The 16,845-nt window shown below is 36.5% G+C and overlaps 1 protein-coding gene across 1 annotated transcript in view; it reads left to right on the top strand.

The window, feature by feature from the left end:
* The window catches only part of epha8 (eph receptor A8), a 205,845-nt gene that overhangs the window by 104,546 nt on the left and 84,454 nt on the right, over positions 1–16,845 (top strand). The window contains exon 6 of the mRNA XM_084727044.1: positions 1,756–2,071. Coding sequence (XP_084583170.1) covers positions 1,756–2,071 — 316 coding nt within the window. The remainder of the gene's footprint in view (positions 1–1,755; positions 2,072–16,845) is intronic.

The raw sequence follows: 16,845 nt of genomic DNA, 5'->3' as shown, positions 1-16,845 counted from the left end.
ATAACTGTGTGGCTGCCCGATGAACACGCATATCACCCTGTTACAGGATGTTGTTAAAAAGTCAATTAGAAACAACTAGACTGGTTCCTGAGCTCATTTGTAACTCTATTACATGTTAATAAGTCTGCAAAAAACAAAACAAAAACAAAAAAAACACACAAACAACAAACTTTTTCATATAATGTTTTGAATCAGCTCCTGGGTGTTAACAGGATAATCAAATGTGATATGATATGTTATGAAAAACAAGCAAATAAAAATGTAAATACATCCATGTTTCCAGGTGAGAAACAGAGCAGTTGATTAATGACTGCTGCCAACGCACAACACCAGACAGCCAGTCCAGAGATTAAATCGAGGCTGCGTTCACACTCCTACCCCTGATTGAGCTTTTAGTATGAAAAAAATTAGAGAACTTTACAAACTAAACAATTAAGTTGCCTGTAGAAAGACTTGAAAGATTTAAACATGTGCATATGTGTCAATAAAACTTCACAAATCCATTAAAATATAAATAATTAATCAGTTAGACTCAACTAAAAATGAAGTGGGGGAGACCAGGGACGGTTCTTGTCTCAGTGCTTATAATTCACTGAATGTTTATGCTAAAGCTCTCAAATGTTGAAACAAAGTACCCTTACTTATTACAAATAGCAATGTTTCCGACTTTTTTTGGTTTTATTTTTGTTCTTGTTTCCAGCCTTTTCCCGTCGGCTATAATTATTTTTTGTGATGGCTCGAAGTGTAAATTTGTTATTATTAATGTTAAAATAAATCATTCTAAATATAAAACATTTAACTGTGCTTGTGCGACGGTGTTCTTTGACCACATTGTTGCCAAATCCAGCTTGAAGCTGTTCCAGTCACAGGGAAACACACAGACTCATATCAATGATATATCTTATTTTACATTTATTTAATGTCAGTGTCAGGTATGTAGCATAAACCAACGCCATGCCCCACAGTATTAATAGCCTGAGCTAATTTGCAATCCCCATCCCATTCTAGGCCGTTAAAATACAAAAGACTGTGCAACAAATACACAAGAAACAGTGCAAAACACAAACAACAAGAAAACAGAGACAGAGCAATGCAAGATAAATTGTTGTCATTGTCAAGGTCCCATAATTTTACCAAGTAATATATTTGAAATTTCTTAGAAATTTCACACAAATTACCTCTAAAATACCTCCAAATTTTATTATTTATTATGTGATAATAATTAAGTACTGTTTTCATGTAGTGGGTAGTAATTACCAAGTAACATAGTAGATTTGTGGTTAATTTCATGGAAAGTTCAAATATGTGAAATGGTAATTACCACTTATTTGCATGAAAATGACACTTGTGAATTATAACATACTTACCACAAAATCTGGGGGTAATTTGTGGGTAAATTAAGAGAAATTTCAAATATGTTGCTTTTTGTAATGACTACCAACTGCATGTAAATGGTACTTACTTAACCATGAAATTTAGGGGTAATTTCTAAGAAATTTCAAATATGTTACTGCTTTACCCACGACATGAAAACAGCTAATTATCACATAATAAATCATGAAATTTGGGGGTGATTTTGGAGGTAATTTGTGGGTAATTTCTAAGAAATTTCAAATATATTACTTAGTTATTAACACCTATTTACCGTGAAATTATGGAACCCAGAAAACAAAGCGTTACCCAGATTGTTAGCATGGTGACGTGATGTGTGTGAGATGGCAGTTTCAAACCCTTCTCCTCCTCTCTTCTCTCCAGGTGCGAGGCGTGGGCCCTCTGAACAGGCGGGGCTTCTACCTGGCCTTCCAGGACATCGGCGCCTGCATCGCCCTCACCTCCGTGAGGGTGTACTACAAACGCTGCGTGGGCGTGAGCCGCAATCTGGCGGTGTTCACCGACGTGGTCACGGGCGCTGACTCATCCTCTCTGGTGGAGGTCAGGGGTCAGTGTGTGGATCACGCGGAGGAGAGGGACACGCCCAAGATGTACTGCAGCGCAGAGGGGGAGTGGCTGGTGCCCATCGGGAGGTGCGTGTGCTCGGCCGGATTCGAAGAACACAGGGAATCCTGCGTGGGTAAGTTGACTCGGGATGTTTTCGCGCCTAACCTGTGTGGTGCAGTTCTGCTGTGTCCTGTTCAGTTCACTGTGTTAAGGCTGGTGTGAGCACTGACACAGAGACGAGCAACTTTTGGTGTGGTTTGTTTGTGGTGGGAACGAAAAAGCTTGAATGCGAAAGCTAAACTGCAATTATAGACGTAGTCAAGTCATGTTCTGATTGTGGGTTGAATTGTGAGGTTTTTCTTTTTATTACCAGTAAAAAAGGAGACGTTTTTCTATGTGTGTGTTCGCTGTTCCTCATTAAAAAGTGAATGAAATGTAGTGATCAGACAAAATCAGCCCGCACACCCTCCTCTCACCACGATATTGCGGTACACAAAGCACCTCCTTGATCCTCTTTTCTAGCTGTAAATGCTTCTGACAGTTAAAGGGACAATTTGGGGTTTTGTTAAGAGGACAGGTACAGCAGGCAAAATTTAAAAAGAATTATATCAGTGTAAGTGTATCATATATTTAGAATATTTAAACCACTTTACTTTGCTATCCAACTGCCTATTCTGACAAAAAAATACATATTATATTAGCTAAACATTGGTCTCTCCAAACCAACCAAACTCCTTTGACAAAATCAGTAATTTTACCCCACAGAACATTGATTATCTAGCGCTGCCTCCACCAGTTTGTTTGTTTGTGTTATTGTGTGACTTCTGTGTGTTAAAGGTTTAGTTCAGATTCACTCAAGTCATGCAATCACATAAACAAAGTAATCAATTGAGGCAGCAGTAGACAAGGAACTCTTGTGTGCTGTAAGGCAAAATCATTAATTTTCCCAATGGAGTCTGGTGGCTTTGGAGAAAGCAATATTTGGCTTGTATGAATATAGTTTTCTGTCAGAAAAGGCTGTCTGATGACAAAGTAAATCCGTGAAAATATTCTAAATGAAGTGTACACTTGAACTGACATTTTTTTAGGTCACTAAAATATATTTTGCTGCTGACCCTGTCCACCACAATACATTGCTTAGCTTCCTACATCAGTGCTGCTGCTGTTTCTCCAAACTATGCTCGCGTTGTCAGACCTCCCTCCACAGCTCTCAGCACTGGAGAAAGGTCCAGCTCCACACATGGATAAATTTGCTATAAAGGAAAAAAACTAACCTAACTTGTTTGTATTTCTCTAAACCAGACACAAACATCTCGGGCTTTTTCCCTGCAAAATAGCGCCGGGGGAGAACTTATTTTGGTGGAACATTTGCACGTTGTGTGGCGAGCCCTGGCATTAAGATGTCTAAATCACCACAAAAGAAAAGTAACAGCTGCTAGCTTGTTTACATCTGTACCATTAGTGACCCAGGTGATAATTTGCCATTTTTAGCGTGCAGGTTGCTATCTCGGAGGTTGTTGTTGTTTCCCGGGGGCTTTAACAACAGAACGGCAGGTTTATACCTCTAGTGTGCATCCTGTGAGTCGGACTAGTAACACACTGACTATGGAGAAGTACCTCATACAACTCCACTTCACAAAAGCTGAACTGTGCCTTTAAGGTGCAGTTGCAGTTTCAACCAGCTGGCCTGAATTCTGCTGCATTCCTGCACCAAAACAAAAATTCGTACATTGAATGGCACTCGCCTTGATAATCTCTACTGAAAAGGGAAAAATGCTGAATTGGTTTGAGATGGCGGATGGAGAGATCAGGGTTTTACTAAACGGTCCAGAGAGAGCTGGGGGTTAGTGAATTTAATCAGAGTGAGGAAAAACGTCGGCCGAGCTGAAACTCTGCACTAAAACCTGAAGCGAATTATAAAATACGATTTTTTTTTTTTTTTTTTTTTTTTTTTTTTGCATTCACAGTTACAGTTTCGTTTTTCGTGATATCAGCTGTCCTGATTCCAGATGAAAATATCAAACATGTTTGAAATATTCTTCATGAGAATGACGGGCAGCGACAGAATGATTAAACACCCCTCTCTCAGGGTGCACCGCTGGCCTCTGGGGTTTAAAGGAGCTGACCACTAACCGTGACATCCTGAGTTTGTGCCTGGCTTGTTTCCCACCTCCTTCTCCCCTCATTTCCTGTCATGTCTCTGCTGTCCACTCTCAAATAAAATGCCCAAAGCCTTTAAGGAGAACTCCACACACTATTATTTTACCTCAGAACCAACTGAAGCAGACTGGAGCAGACCTGGTCTACCTCCCAAATTATATCCATTATCACTTCAACAGCTGTAATGTTTCCTCACCTTATTAATTCTCATAATTTCCTATTTACCTATTAGAAAGGAAAATGAATGCATTCGGCACAGCAGTGTATGACTACTTTCAAAATCAGAGTTTTCCTCATGGGTCCACATAGCGCTGAGGATTTCATTTAATTGGAACGTATCGTTCTTGTATCTCGTAGAGAGACCTGGCTAACATGGCACGGTTAAATTGTCAACATTAGGTGTTTATTACAAGGCTACTGATTTAATCTGTTTAATTCATAAGGAGAGTTACTTTAAAAATGCATCATGATACAATTACTGATTACCTTAAAGAATATAGTCAGTAACCATATCCAAGTAACATGATTTTAAAGTAACTTGGCTACTCTTTTTGGGATTGTCTCTACACGAAATATGGTGATGTTCCCTTTTCTGATTTAAAGACAATAATTATGAAATTTCCGGCCAGTAGAAGCTTTTTTTTTCACTAGAGGCTGTGATAATGAATTGGCAGCTGTCAGCCATTCATATTTCACTCAGAGACGCATGAAGTGTTATAATGTGTGAACACTGCAAATGGCAATGTGTCGTACTTTATTTTGAAATGTATTTTAAAATGATAGTCCTGCTAATAATCCCTATTTTACTAAATGTAACTGTAATCAGATTACATCTTTTTTTTTTCTGTGACTGTAAAGGAATATGGTTACCTTTATTTTGCATCCTAACCTCATAATCCCGTTACATGTAATCCATTACTCCCCTATCCTAAAAATGAAACCATAATAATATAAAAAAAACAAAATTAAAAATACAAAATTATCTTCCTCTTGGCAGTTTATGAAAAAATTCACGAAAGTTCACGAAATTGAATCAGTTAGATTAGTTTTGTGAACATGGACATGAATTTTTTATTTTGTTCGTGACTCAGAGCGACTTTAAAAAGATTAAGGATGAATGTAGTACAAAGAGAAACAAAAAAGAAAATTTGTGTTTATGTGCATGAGTGTAATAAATTAAAAAAATCGTGACTGTTACACAAGACTGTTTTGAAATCTCTGTTTTCATATTTATATTTGGATTATAGTTAAAATGAGCAAGTTAGAAACAGTCTGGTCTCTTATATTTCATGCAATAAATTGTTTTTTACTGGCATTTTCTCATTAAAAATATACTTATAAGTTTGGCTGCCCTCAAAATAACATATAGTATTTTTATCATGTAACTAAAATAATCAAATAAAAAAATCTGACGTATATTTAAAAACCATCTTCCAAAAACAAAAAGAAAAAATCTAAAAGCTGTGTAACTATGAAATAGTGCAAATAGAACAGGAGGTTGTTGTGCATTGAGCCATATTTCATAATGTTCTTAACAAACTGGAGGTTGTGTAAATAAACGGAGGCGGTCCTGATGAATCTAAAGTTGACCTGATGAATCGATGACTGAAAATGAGAACGCTCTTGGCAAACAACAGGACATTATAGCTCTGTTTTTTTTTTTTTTTTTGCAGCACATTTTCTGTGCTCATGCAAAGAATTTATTTGTATTCATTACATCTTAAAAATGTCTTTTCAGGCATATCACCAAAGTGAATGAGTTACCTGTCAGTCCATGTGACTTCACTTTCATATTCACTCCTCTTGACTCGTGTGTAAAAAGCCAGAGTGAACACTCACCGGTCCTGAAGCAAAAAGGCCGCGATGAATCAATTTTTTTTCCTTTGGTGCAGACAAACTGGGGACCAGTCATGTCCCGTCCCCGTCTCCGGCCTCTTTTCTACTTATAAAAATAATGCTCAAAAAATAAAATCATGTAAGCATCAGAGCAGCCCATTTACTTAACTATGTGAAACTTTCCCCTGGGCTCGGAGCATCAGCAGAATGTAAAAAACCTCCAAACCAACACTTGAATTTGGAAAGGTTCTAACCTTTTCGAGTGAATCAAAAAGTCTGTTTGAAGCTCTGGCTGAGGATCACATTAAAAAAAAAAAAAAAATCAAATTCAAAAGTTCAAGGACTGGTCAAAAGCTCTTTCTGAGGTCTCACACTTCTCTCAAGTAGGTAAATAGTGAGAAAATGTCCGTGTTTCTGTCTGAGCTCTCATTCAGTCGTGGATGATGAATAATAAGTGAGTGATTTGAGATGCAACGAATCTCCATCCTCTCTTGTTTTTCCTTTGAAAAAAAACAAAACACATCCGGTTTGTTTTTGTCTTTTTTGATTTTTTCACAGGGTTTTGATTGGCTGACCTCATGTGGAGACCTGTGCATATTTCAGGTTGCCATGGGTTACAGTAATTAAAACCTATTAATCACAGAGCGATGGATAATTAAACGCTAAAAGCAGTTTGTCAGCTAAACGAGCCGAACGAGACACGCAACACCGGTTCGCTTGCATCCTCCCCCTCCTTCCTACACACACACATACACGCTCACACACACACACACACTATAACAAATCTGTCTTACCAAATACCCTTTTGGTTCAACACAGCGAGAGCTCCTTGTCAAAATGTGTTTAAAAGCATAGGAAGTGGAGTGTACTGTATGTGCATATATATGTGTGTGTGTGTCCAGTTCAGAGGGCCACTAACAGACTTTCTATAATTAGGTGCAGGCAATTAGCATCGGCACAGAAATGCAAAACAGAGCCCGTAAAGAAAGCAGAGAAAAAGAGGTGGAGGGAAAAATCACCCTGAGTCACATTTTGTTTGTGGAGCCGATTTTATCCACATTTTAAGGCTGATTTGAACACAACACCCTTATGTAAGTCATCCGAGGTTACACTGTAAAAATAAACTGTTAAAAAAGTTAGTGGGCTGCCTTAAAATATTAATTTGACCAACTGAAATTGAAGTAATTCAAAACAAATAAACTTACGTTTACTTCAGTTGTACTGAGTGTTGTTCAATAAGCTTGAGATATTAAGTTGAAACAACAACTGTTTTATCACACTTACAAACATTATTAGAACCAACTAATACCAGATTTTCAGGGCTGATACTGATAGTAGAGAGGTAAATATGCAATATTTTGGCTAATACTCTTTATACAGAATATAGAAACACACATTTTCTTTCAATTATCCCATAGATGTGGTTATCAAACTTGTGACAAAGATATGTATTAGAGGCAGGATATTTACTGTTTAACAATTAATTTTATGTTCCAAATTTATATCAGGACACTGACACAGTAAACTTTCAGCTGTATTTTTGATCATTTTAAATAACTGTAAGGATAAAAACTACAAATACAAAAAAATAAACATTAATCTTGTACTGAAGAAATTAATAAAATACTGGCTGTAAAGCTAAAAATTAAAAAGAATGTGCAGATGTTCTGTTCAAAAAAAAAAAAAAAAGCTTTAGCATTGGTCCATATATGGACATATATGCCCATACCAATATAGGTTGATATAGCTGTGATAGACCAGTATCAGGTCAATAATATTTGTTGGCCAACATATTGATTCTAAACATTAACAAATTTTGAATTCCTTTGATATTTTCTCAGTTTGAGTCCGTTTCATTTCTCACAAAGAGCTTAAAGCTGCAGCTGCTCCTGTTGGAGCTGCTTTGTTCCATCATTGGCACAAAGAGAATATGTGAAACTGCTCCCAGTGAATTTATGAAATTTTAAATGTAAGAGGGTTGAGACTGAATTCAGTACTAACTCTCATCCTGGTTGTTGCTTTGTTTTCATTATTGTAAAAATAAGAAATTATGACTCGTCTCACAGTGTTTTAGAGACATGCAGCAAGTTTTCATCATGTTTTCTTAAAACTATAAAAACACACACACAAAAAAGGAAGAAATGAAGGGTCTCTCCAAACAATGCATGCTGGGAAGTCTGTTATTATATAATGAACGTATCTCTTCAGAAACTTAAATTTAATGAGTTAATTGAACTCAGAACATTCATTCAACTCATTCTTTCAAGTCAAAGAACGTCAGCGTAGAAGAACTCATGTTTGTAAGTTCTGAAATGTTCTGGGGGAAAAAGGTGAAATTTTAAGTTGAATTAATTTGAACTGATAAAACGTATTATATTTAAAATTAAAAGATTACGAGGAAGGATTTGTTTATTATACTAGCTTCCTTTTTTGCAAATGTAAGTTAATTATTAAAGATCAGCTGGTTGCGCTAAATTCCTGGATTTTTTTTTTTTTTTTTGGTTTGGTCGTTTTCTTTTTTTTTGTATTTTGTTTTTTTTGTGCAGACTTTTTGTTTTAACTTAGAAAAGTTAATGTCCTGACTGCCTTCAAATTTTAAGTTGACTGAATTTAAAAAGTTGAGGTAAATTCATAAAGATTCAAAGCAAACATTTCTAGTCAAATAAATTTTATATTAATTCAGTTGCATTTTCAATAACCTCGATGTGCTTAAGGTATGAAGTTGAACCAGAGAGTTGTAACTCTTGAGCAATGCATTCTGGGAAGTATGCTAACACACTGATCATGTTTGTTTAGAAACCTAATTAAATGATGAACTCATCGTTTTAAATCAGAAGATGTCAGTTTAGAGGAACTTGTGTTTCTGACTTGATTTGAAAATAGATTTTAAGTTGAATTAACTTGAATACATAAAACTTGTATATTTACAATATATTGAGTTAATGAGAAAAGATAAGTTGATTCCACTAAATTCCTGTGTGATTTTCTTTTACAGTGTACAGAGATAGGATCTTTTAAGGGGGAAAAAAGCATAAAAGCATCTTGAAATAGAAACTTTATGCTAATCCTCAGCTGCAGGTGATGTTTTCACCGAGTATTTTATTTACCATTACATCATGGCAGCCGGAGCAGAAAGTGGATTTGCAGTGTAGTGAGAGGAGAAAAAAAAAATCAAAAAATAGAAAGAGCTCTTCAATATATCCTCTGCTGACGTCTTGTCTCTTCTGGCACCAAACTGGGTCGCCGTGCTAATTCACCCTCGCCAAAGCCAGCCACAGTCACGCACACACGAGACCAGACAAGACACAGAGAGGAGGGCAGGGCACGAGATGGTGAAAGAAAGACGGCTTAAGTGGTGAAGAATTGTGTGTGTGTGTGTGTGTGTGTGTGTGTGTGTGTGTGTGTGTGTGCAGAGAGAGACAGACATGAATGTGCGTGAATATGTTTGTGTATATGAGCGTGCTTAAGTGGTTCTCCCCTGACAAAGGTGCAGAGCTTTGGCTGAGAGCACGGCATGGTGGGATTGTGTGTGTGTGTGTGTGTGTGCGTGTGTGTGCACATGTGTGTGTGTGTGTGTGTGAGAGCACAGGGTTGCGTGACATGCCGTTAAAAGTGTCACAAGGAGGGAAGCAGTGAAAGACAGAGGAGAGAGGAGAGCAAGAAAGACTGGTGGAGTGGTTGACCGGACCCCTCGTCCACTTGAGTTTACATCAAAACACTGCGTCTGCGCGTGTGTGTAGTTGTGCACACATGTGTGCAGGTGTGTACTGTGTGAGTGTGTGTCTGTAAGTGTGTGTGCGTATGCGTGCCTCCCGGTGCCAGTGAAGAATGGACTAAAGTGCCCCCATACAGTGAGAGCGATCGAGGACACACTGATATGAGGCACACACACTTAGGCTGGTCACATCTACTCAGATCAGCCGGCCCAGCCAAGCCTGACACACACACACACACACTGGCGGAGGAGAAGGAGGAGGAGGCGGAGGAGGAGAGAGGGGCTGCTGCATGCGTACTCTCACATGTGGGTTAGCTCACTCCTCTGCTCAGTCAATGGACCACAGCCTGTCCTCCTCCTCCTCCTCCTCCTCCTCCTCCTCCTCCTCCTCTGAGCTGCTCTGTGCCGCTGAAACCTTCATGTGATTTATGGTTGAGTTTGTGGGAAATAACATAATCCAGCTACTAGAATAGAAATTCACACGCGACTGGAAGTATTGAACTGGAAACAGCTACATTAACCTCTTAACACACAGTCATCCCCTTTGATTTTCCCCGAGAAGGACCTTAAAGGTCTGGCAGTATCACATATTGTGGCTTTATGATGTTTACACTGAGTGAAATATTCAAACCCAAGACTACTACTACTCTGTTTTTTTTTTTTTTAAGTACTTTAGGACAGATGATTTAAAATTTCAAGGCATCACACTGTAATAGATTTTTGAGTTTTGAGCCTGACTCAAACCCTTAAGTTGTAAAATATTTTTTTTTGCTGACCTATACTCTAATAATTCTTCTCTAGATAAACTTGAATTTTTGAGTTGTAGGAACTAAAAATAAACATTTTAGCAACTGATCTCATCCTGTCTTTATAAGTGCCTGAAAAATTAAAGTTAGAATATTAACATTTTAACATGTACTTTCTCTTCAATGAATTCACTCAATATTTTTTCAAACACAATGTTTTGAGTTTCTAAAATTCAAAGCAAAGTTTATCTGAAGAGGAAAAGTAAATTATTTCACCCAAAGATCAGTAGTTGGTTAAACTTTTTCAAAACTTATACATTTAAGTTGGGCTCAAAACTCAGAAATTTATTGCAGTGCATTGCCTTGAAATTTTGAGTTTTTTTTAGTGTATGACTACTTCACATATTTTGTGTATTAAATAAAGTACAGACAGACAGATATGTTGGTTTATATCAGTATCGGTGTATGTATTTTTTTTTTAAACGTGTATATTGTTCTATTTGTGTTTTTATTTTAAATAAATGAAAACGTTGAGAAAACTAAAATTTTCAAGACAGCTTACTTCAAAAGATTTTTGAGATTTTGGGACCAACTAAACTCCTGTTAAGTTTTTAAAAAGTTTTAGCAACTAATAAATGTCTTGTTGAGATTATTTGGTTTTCTTCTTTCAGTAAACTTAGATTTTTGAGTTTTACAAACCAAACAAAAACTTACATTTCAAAAATGGTTGAGTAAACATTACTGAAGTGAAAATGAAGAAGGGTTTATAATTTGATATTTTCAGCTGCAACCATTTAATTTTCAAGCACTCAAATAATGACAGATCAGCTCACTGTGAATCATTTTTGTAATACAAATTTTTGGGAGGTTCCTGAAACCTAAATGTTAAACTTTATCAAAAGAAGAAAAGTAAATTATCTCAACAAAAGACTATAGGTCTGTTTGAAAGCTAAGAGTTTGAGTTTGAGTTCATACTCAAAAATCTATCGAAGTAAGTTGCCTTGAAATTTTGAAGTTTTCTTTCTCTTCTTTTGTACAATCTAATACTTATTTCTAATTATTAAAAATACCAGTGAAAGTTTAGAGTTCATATGAAGCTTATAGTTAAACAAACACAAGTGTTTGATATTTCTCTGCACACACACTAAATGGCCTATACTAAGAAATAATTGAAAATAAGTTTGGAAATAAAAACCTGTGGTGGTTCTTTGTATTTTTATAAGTCTTTATGAAAAGTCTTACATTTCAGACAGTCAGAAACTCTGCTTCTTCAGGATTGTGGCTGTACTCAACCCTACAACAGTGCCATCATAACTGTGTTGATGTAAGAATCTATCGATCGGAATAAGAATTTTCAAGGCGAGTTAAAATGTTACGCAAGACTGTTTTAAATTAAGTGATTTCTTATGTATGGATTCAATACCATCACTAATATTAAACATTACTTAACATTGAATATTATATATTATAAGTTGATCAGCTGTTTATAACTGTCAGTTGTCTGTCAGTGTTCCTGAAAACAAAATCCCGCTGCTCTGAAAATACACACTCTGGATATTGAGTTGAGTGGCTGCCTGCCTCACTGCTGCCAAACTCCATTAACATTTGCTCAGTTTATTTGTTATAAACATATGAGCCTTCTAAAAGATTATTAATGATTTCCTGTGACTCATAAACAGAAACTTACTCATTTGACAAACATTCTGCATTAATTTGAACTCTAATTGAGGTGAAATAGACAAACAAAATAGTTATTCCAGCTCGGACTAATTTATTACTGTAGATATACGTCAGATTTTTTCCTTTAACTTTTGTTGCTCCTGCTCTTGTGTCTTGCATGTGGTCTCTTTAAATGGCAGAATTAACCTGCCTTGTGACCTGGTTATGTGACCACTCGATGGATTTTTAAATTCAATACCTGCTCTCACTGTCCCTCATACCCTGATGAGTTGAAACCCGTTGGTTGATCCATGAGTTAATAAAGGATTTTAATATTTATAATCAGAGTCCCTCTGAAAGTGCCGACCAATACCTCTGATTTCCATTAACACTGAGCTTTATTTCTCCTTGAAGGGCACCTTAGTTTTTACTTTTATATTAACACCATTGTTTTTCCAGCACTTTTTCGAGAAGCTGAAAGTATGTGTTTAAACCAGTGTGATTTATGAAATTAACCACATATCATGAAGTTGTGTAGACCAGGAGTGTCAAACTCATTTTCATTTACAGGCCACAAGACGCCCAATTTGATCTCAAACAGGTTGGACCACTGCATGATAAACTTTACATAACAATAATTCCTATTTTTTTTTTTTTTTTCATTTTTTGAGTGAAGATGTAAAACATTTTGAAAACATTCACAGGGTCGGGGTTTACAAAACAGATGACCAGCCTGACATGTCTAATAAAGAACAGGAATAGCAGTGCATTTTATTAGAAAATTTCCACACTTTGCAAAGTCATTCAGTGGGCCGGATTGGATCCACTGGCAGGGCCAGCCCTGGCCCTCAGGCCGTATGTTTGACACCCCTGGTGTAGACCATGAAGAAATACATCTTCAGTGAATACAAGCAGATGAGCAAAATGTTACTTCTTTCTTAAAATTTTAAATAAAACCATTAGTGAACTAACATTAATAAATGTACTAATTATTGTGGTTTAAATGTAAATAAGTTAAATTAGAATAAAGAAAAACAGTATAAAACATTACATTTAAGCACAAATGTTTTCATTATCAATATCCACACTAGTATGGCAAGAAAATTTTACATTTTGACAGATTTCAGAAAACCACAAATGTATCAGGCACTAATGAAACTATTGATCATGCATAACAGCCAACTAATGAGCTTATTGCTGCTTTGGGTTATTTTTTGGACTAAAAGTCATTTTGCTTGGCTGACTTTAACTGAACTGGTTTGATCCAACCTACTGTACAGACTCTCTCTGTCCCACAGTGCTGCCTATTTAGCAGTTCCACATGTTTATCATCATAGATTATTATGGCCTTCAGATATGTTTGATCCCTTTGTAAAGATTAAATCATGACCGGAGCAAATAATGAGATTTAGGAAATTGCTATGTCAGTCAGAGCCGACTTCACAAAAGAGAGGATATTTCTAGTATCTGATAACATTTGAGTCTGAAAGGATTATCTCATTCTCCATAGTATTTTGACTGTAGCATTTTTTAAATCCGTGAGTTCTGGTGTTTTGGATTGCACAGCACAGCCGGGCAACGTAGCTGAAATATCACATTAATAAGAATGTTTTTCCGATACGGAATTAAAGTGAAAAGGATGGAAGAATCATATAAAATGGTCTAATAGGGCTGTTATGTTCCATTGTTGTGTGTTACATCAGGAAAAACTCATGTGTACGCTGTAAATGCTAATTTGTCCACTCAGCTTAAAAATTTTTTGGAAACATCTTGGATAGAAAACTTTCAATGTGTACTGCAAATCATTCTGAGCTTGTTCTACTTAAAAATATTAAGTTAGAAAAAAGTTAACTGAACTTTAAAAACAATTGGGTGAAGTTAACTGAACTTAAGAAAACACGTTCAATATGCTTAAGCTTAGATATTAAGTTGAACCAACTTAAACAACCTTTCAAATAAGAAATTATTATTATTATCATAACAATTAATACAAAAAAGTACAATTAATACACAAAAGTACAAAATACTTTGGTTTTATCTTTGCAGTTTTTTGGGGGTTTTTTTGCAATAACATGATTTTAATATGTGACAGGGACAGTTCACCCCAAAATCAAAAATACATATTTTTCCCCTGGCCTGTCGAGCTGTTTATTCATCTAGATTTTTTTGGCGTGAGTTACAGAGACTGTAGAGATGTCTGTCTTCTCTCCAACATAAAGGGACTAAACGGTACTTGGCTTGTGTTGCTAAAAGTACTCCGACAGAATCTACTGCAGAAAGAAAGTAGAACTAGTAGAAACTGCTCACAAGAAAGTGTGTGATTATTTTAGCAACCAGGTCATGATTTCTGGAAGAAGACACTACTGTTGACTTTTTCAGATCTATTTTTTTGGCACTTTGAGCACCACAGGACTTGTGCCATTTAGTCTCATTATGTTGGAGAGAAGGCAGACATCTCTACTACTGATCTGTCCAAAACTCTGCAACTCACACCAAAACAGTATAGATGGATAAACAGCACTGCAGGCCAGAGGAGCCATATATATGTTTGATTTTGGGATGAGCTGTCTCTTTAAGTGAACACAAATTATTCATGTTAACATGAAATTATATAGAGTACATATTTTACAACCAGTTTTTTAGTTCAGTCAACTATCAAACCATATGCACAATGAAGTTCATAATGTACATGTTGTTCATTAGGATGTGAGTCTGCACTCCACAAATAAACATGGCTATGAAGCAGTTTTACTGAATTGTGTGTAGAAGAAAATAATTAGTTGGTAGAACGCAGGAAACTGCTGCTGTTTATGTTAAGAAAGCAGAACATTTTTGTGTTAACACATCGGCATTATGGCTGCTCTAAATGAGCATGGTGTAAATGTAAAACTATATAAACTATATATTCAAATGATCAGGTTGTTGTCAGGCTTCTGCAGAGGCTTGATGATGAGCTGATCATCTGAATCAGGTGTGTTGGAGCAGAGAAACATCTAAAACATGCAGGACAGGGGTATTTGAGGACTGCAGTTCAGAAACAGTGCAGTATAGCATACACTAACATCTAGGAGCTAGATGCCTTCCATGCATGGATAACAAAAAAAAGGAATGCATTTTGGGACATGAAGTTAATTGACCCTGTACCTTTAAAACCCAGCATAGAATAGTATTCTGCAATTGTATTCTCGTGGGCCACAACAAGTCAGGTTTTAGGCTCACAGGCCTTGAGTTTGACACGTGCCATAAAGGATGAGTGTTTGTGTGAAATGACAACTGTAAAAATTGATCTTGACATGCTGATTGTAATTTCCTTGGGAACATGGATGCACTGCACTAAAATAGTGATATTTCTGGCGATGTCACACTCAGATGATAATCAAAATCTGCTGATGTAAGACTGAAGGAGTTTCTGTCGCTCACTTAAAGACTCAAAATGATGTGTGTTATCAGACTGTGGCAGCTCGTGTAATTCGTCACTTCTCCTTCTTAAGCAGACAACAATTATTGGCTCCCGAAGTCAGCGAGGGATTGTGGGATTGTTCCCAGCCTCTTTGACTCTCCTGTAAGCAAACTCTCCTCCCTGTCAGTCAGAGAGAGGATGAGGAGGAGGAGGAGGAGGAGGGAGGCTTAAAGAGTGAAGGAGAAGGGTGAGAGAGAGACAGACAAGCAGTGTGAATAAAGGCGGAGGTGAGGAGGAAAATGAAAGAATCAAAAGTACAAAGAGACAGAGACGGAGATTATGAAACAAAGTAAAATGAGAGAGGTCGAGGCGTGAAGGTGTGACACTCTGCCACATAATGTGATCACTATCTGTCAGTGTGGCACTGCCGAGAAATATCAGAGGAAGACAGCAGCAGGCGACAAGGAGAGTTTAATATTCCTCTAATATATATTTATTTAATCACACACACACACTCACACACACATAGAGGAGCTGAGGGCTTTGTCCTTCCTCCAACCTGTCAGCACCTCCGTCCTCTCTGCTGTCACTCCTCCTCACTTTTGGTATTTTCCATTTCAAACACATGATGCACGTATGCAGAGGTGGACACACACACATCTGAACACACACACACACACACACACACATAAACACAGAGGAGCTGAGGGCTTTGTCCTTCCTCCAGAGACAGAGCTGCATCTCTGACAGGGTGACACACCCTCATTGGCCCCGGGTCCCTGAGGTCTACACAGGTGAAAACAGCTGTCACTCAACTGTGGAAAAGGGGTTCGACCACTACGATGTCTTTCTTATATATTTATGTATAACTAATGATCATCAGGTCAATATTGTTATTTTCATTAAATATTAGGAACAATTTATGAATATTTTCCACTTGAAAACAGCTCTTAATGGAAATGTAGTAAAGATTTTTTGTTTTTATTGCACATTCAATCTTTTAATTCTTCTGTTAGAATATTTGCAAATTATTAAACAGATATCGAAATTGCTGCAATACACAGAATAAGTTTGATATCATATTACTTTTAATATCATGTGCATTATTACTTCTTATTATGTACAAAATTACATTACATTCATTATTTGATGAAATATAACTTTTTATTACCTTTCAGAATTAACATTACACCAATGCAATTTTTTCCTTTTTTTTTCAAAAACAAAACAAAAAAAAAACTTACTTTTGTATTGTAATTTTTACTCCTTATACTTTATATTTTATAATTCACTTATATTTGATGCTCTATTGTTCTTATGCTACTGTAATTTTGGTGCAATCTGGCACAAGATTCCCTCAGGATCAATAAAGTTCTATCTTTATCTTTATC

This window comes from Lutjanus erythropterus, chromosome 2 (genome assembly GCF_056507025.1).
Source record: "Lutjanus erythropterus isolate fLutEry1 chromosome 2, fLutEry1.hap2, whole genome shotgun sequence".
Lineage (NCBI taxonomy): Eukaryota > Metazoa > Chordata > Actinopteri > Lutjaniformes > Lutjanidae > Lutjanus > Lutjanus erythropterus.
This window is presented reverse-complemented; position numbering and strand designations above follow the sequence as displayed.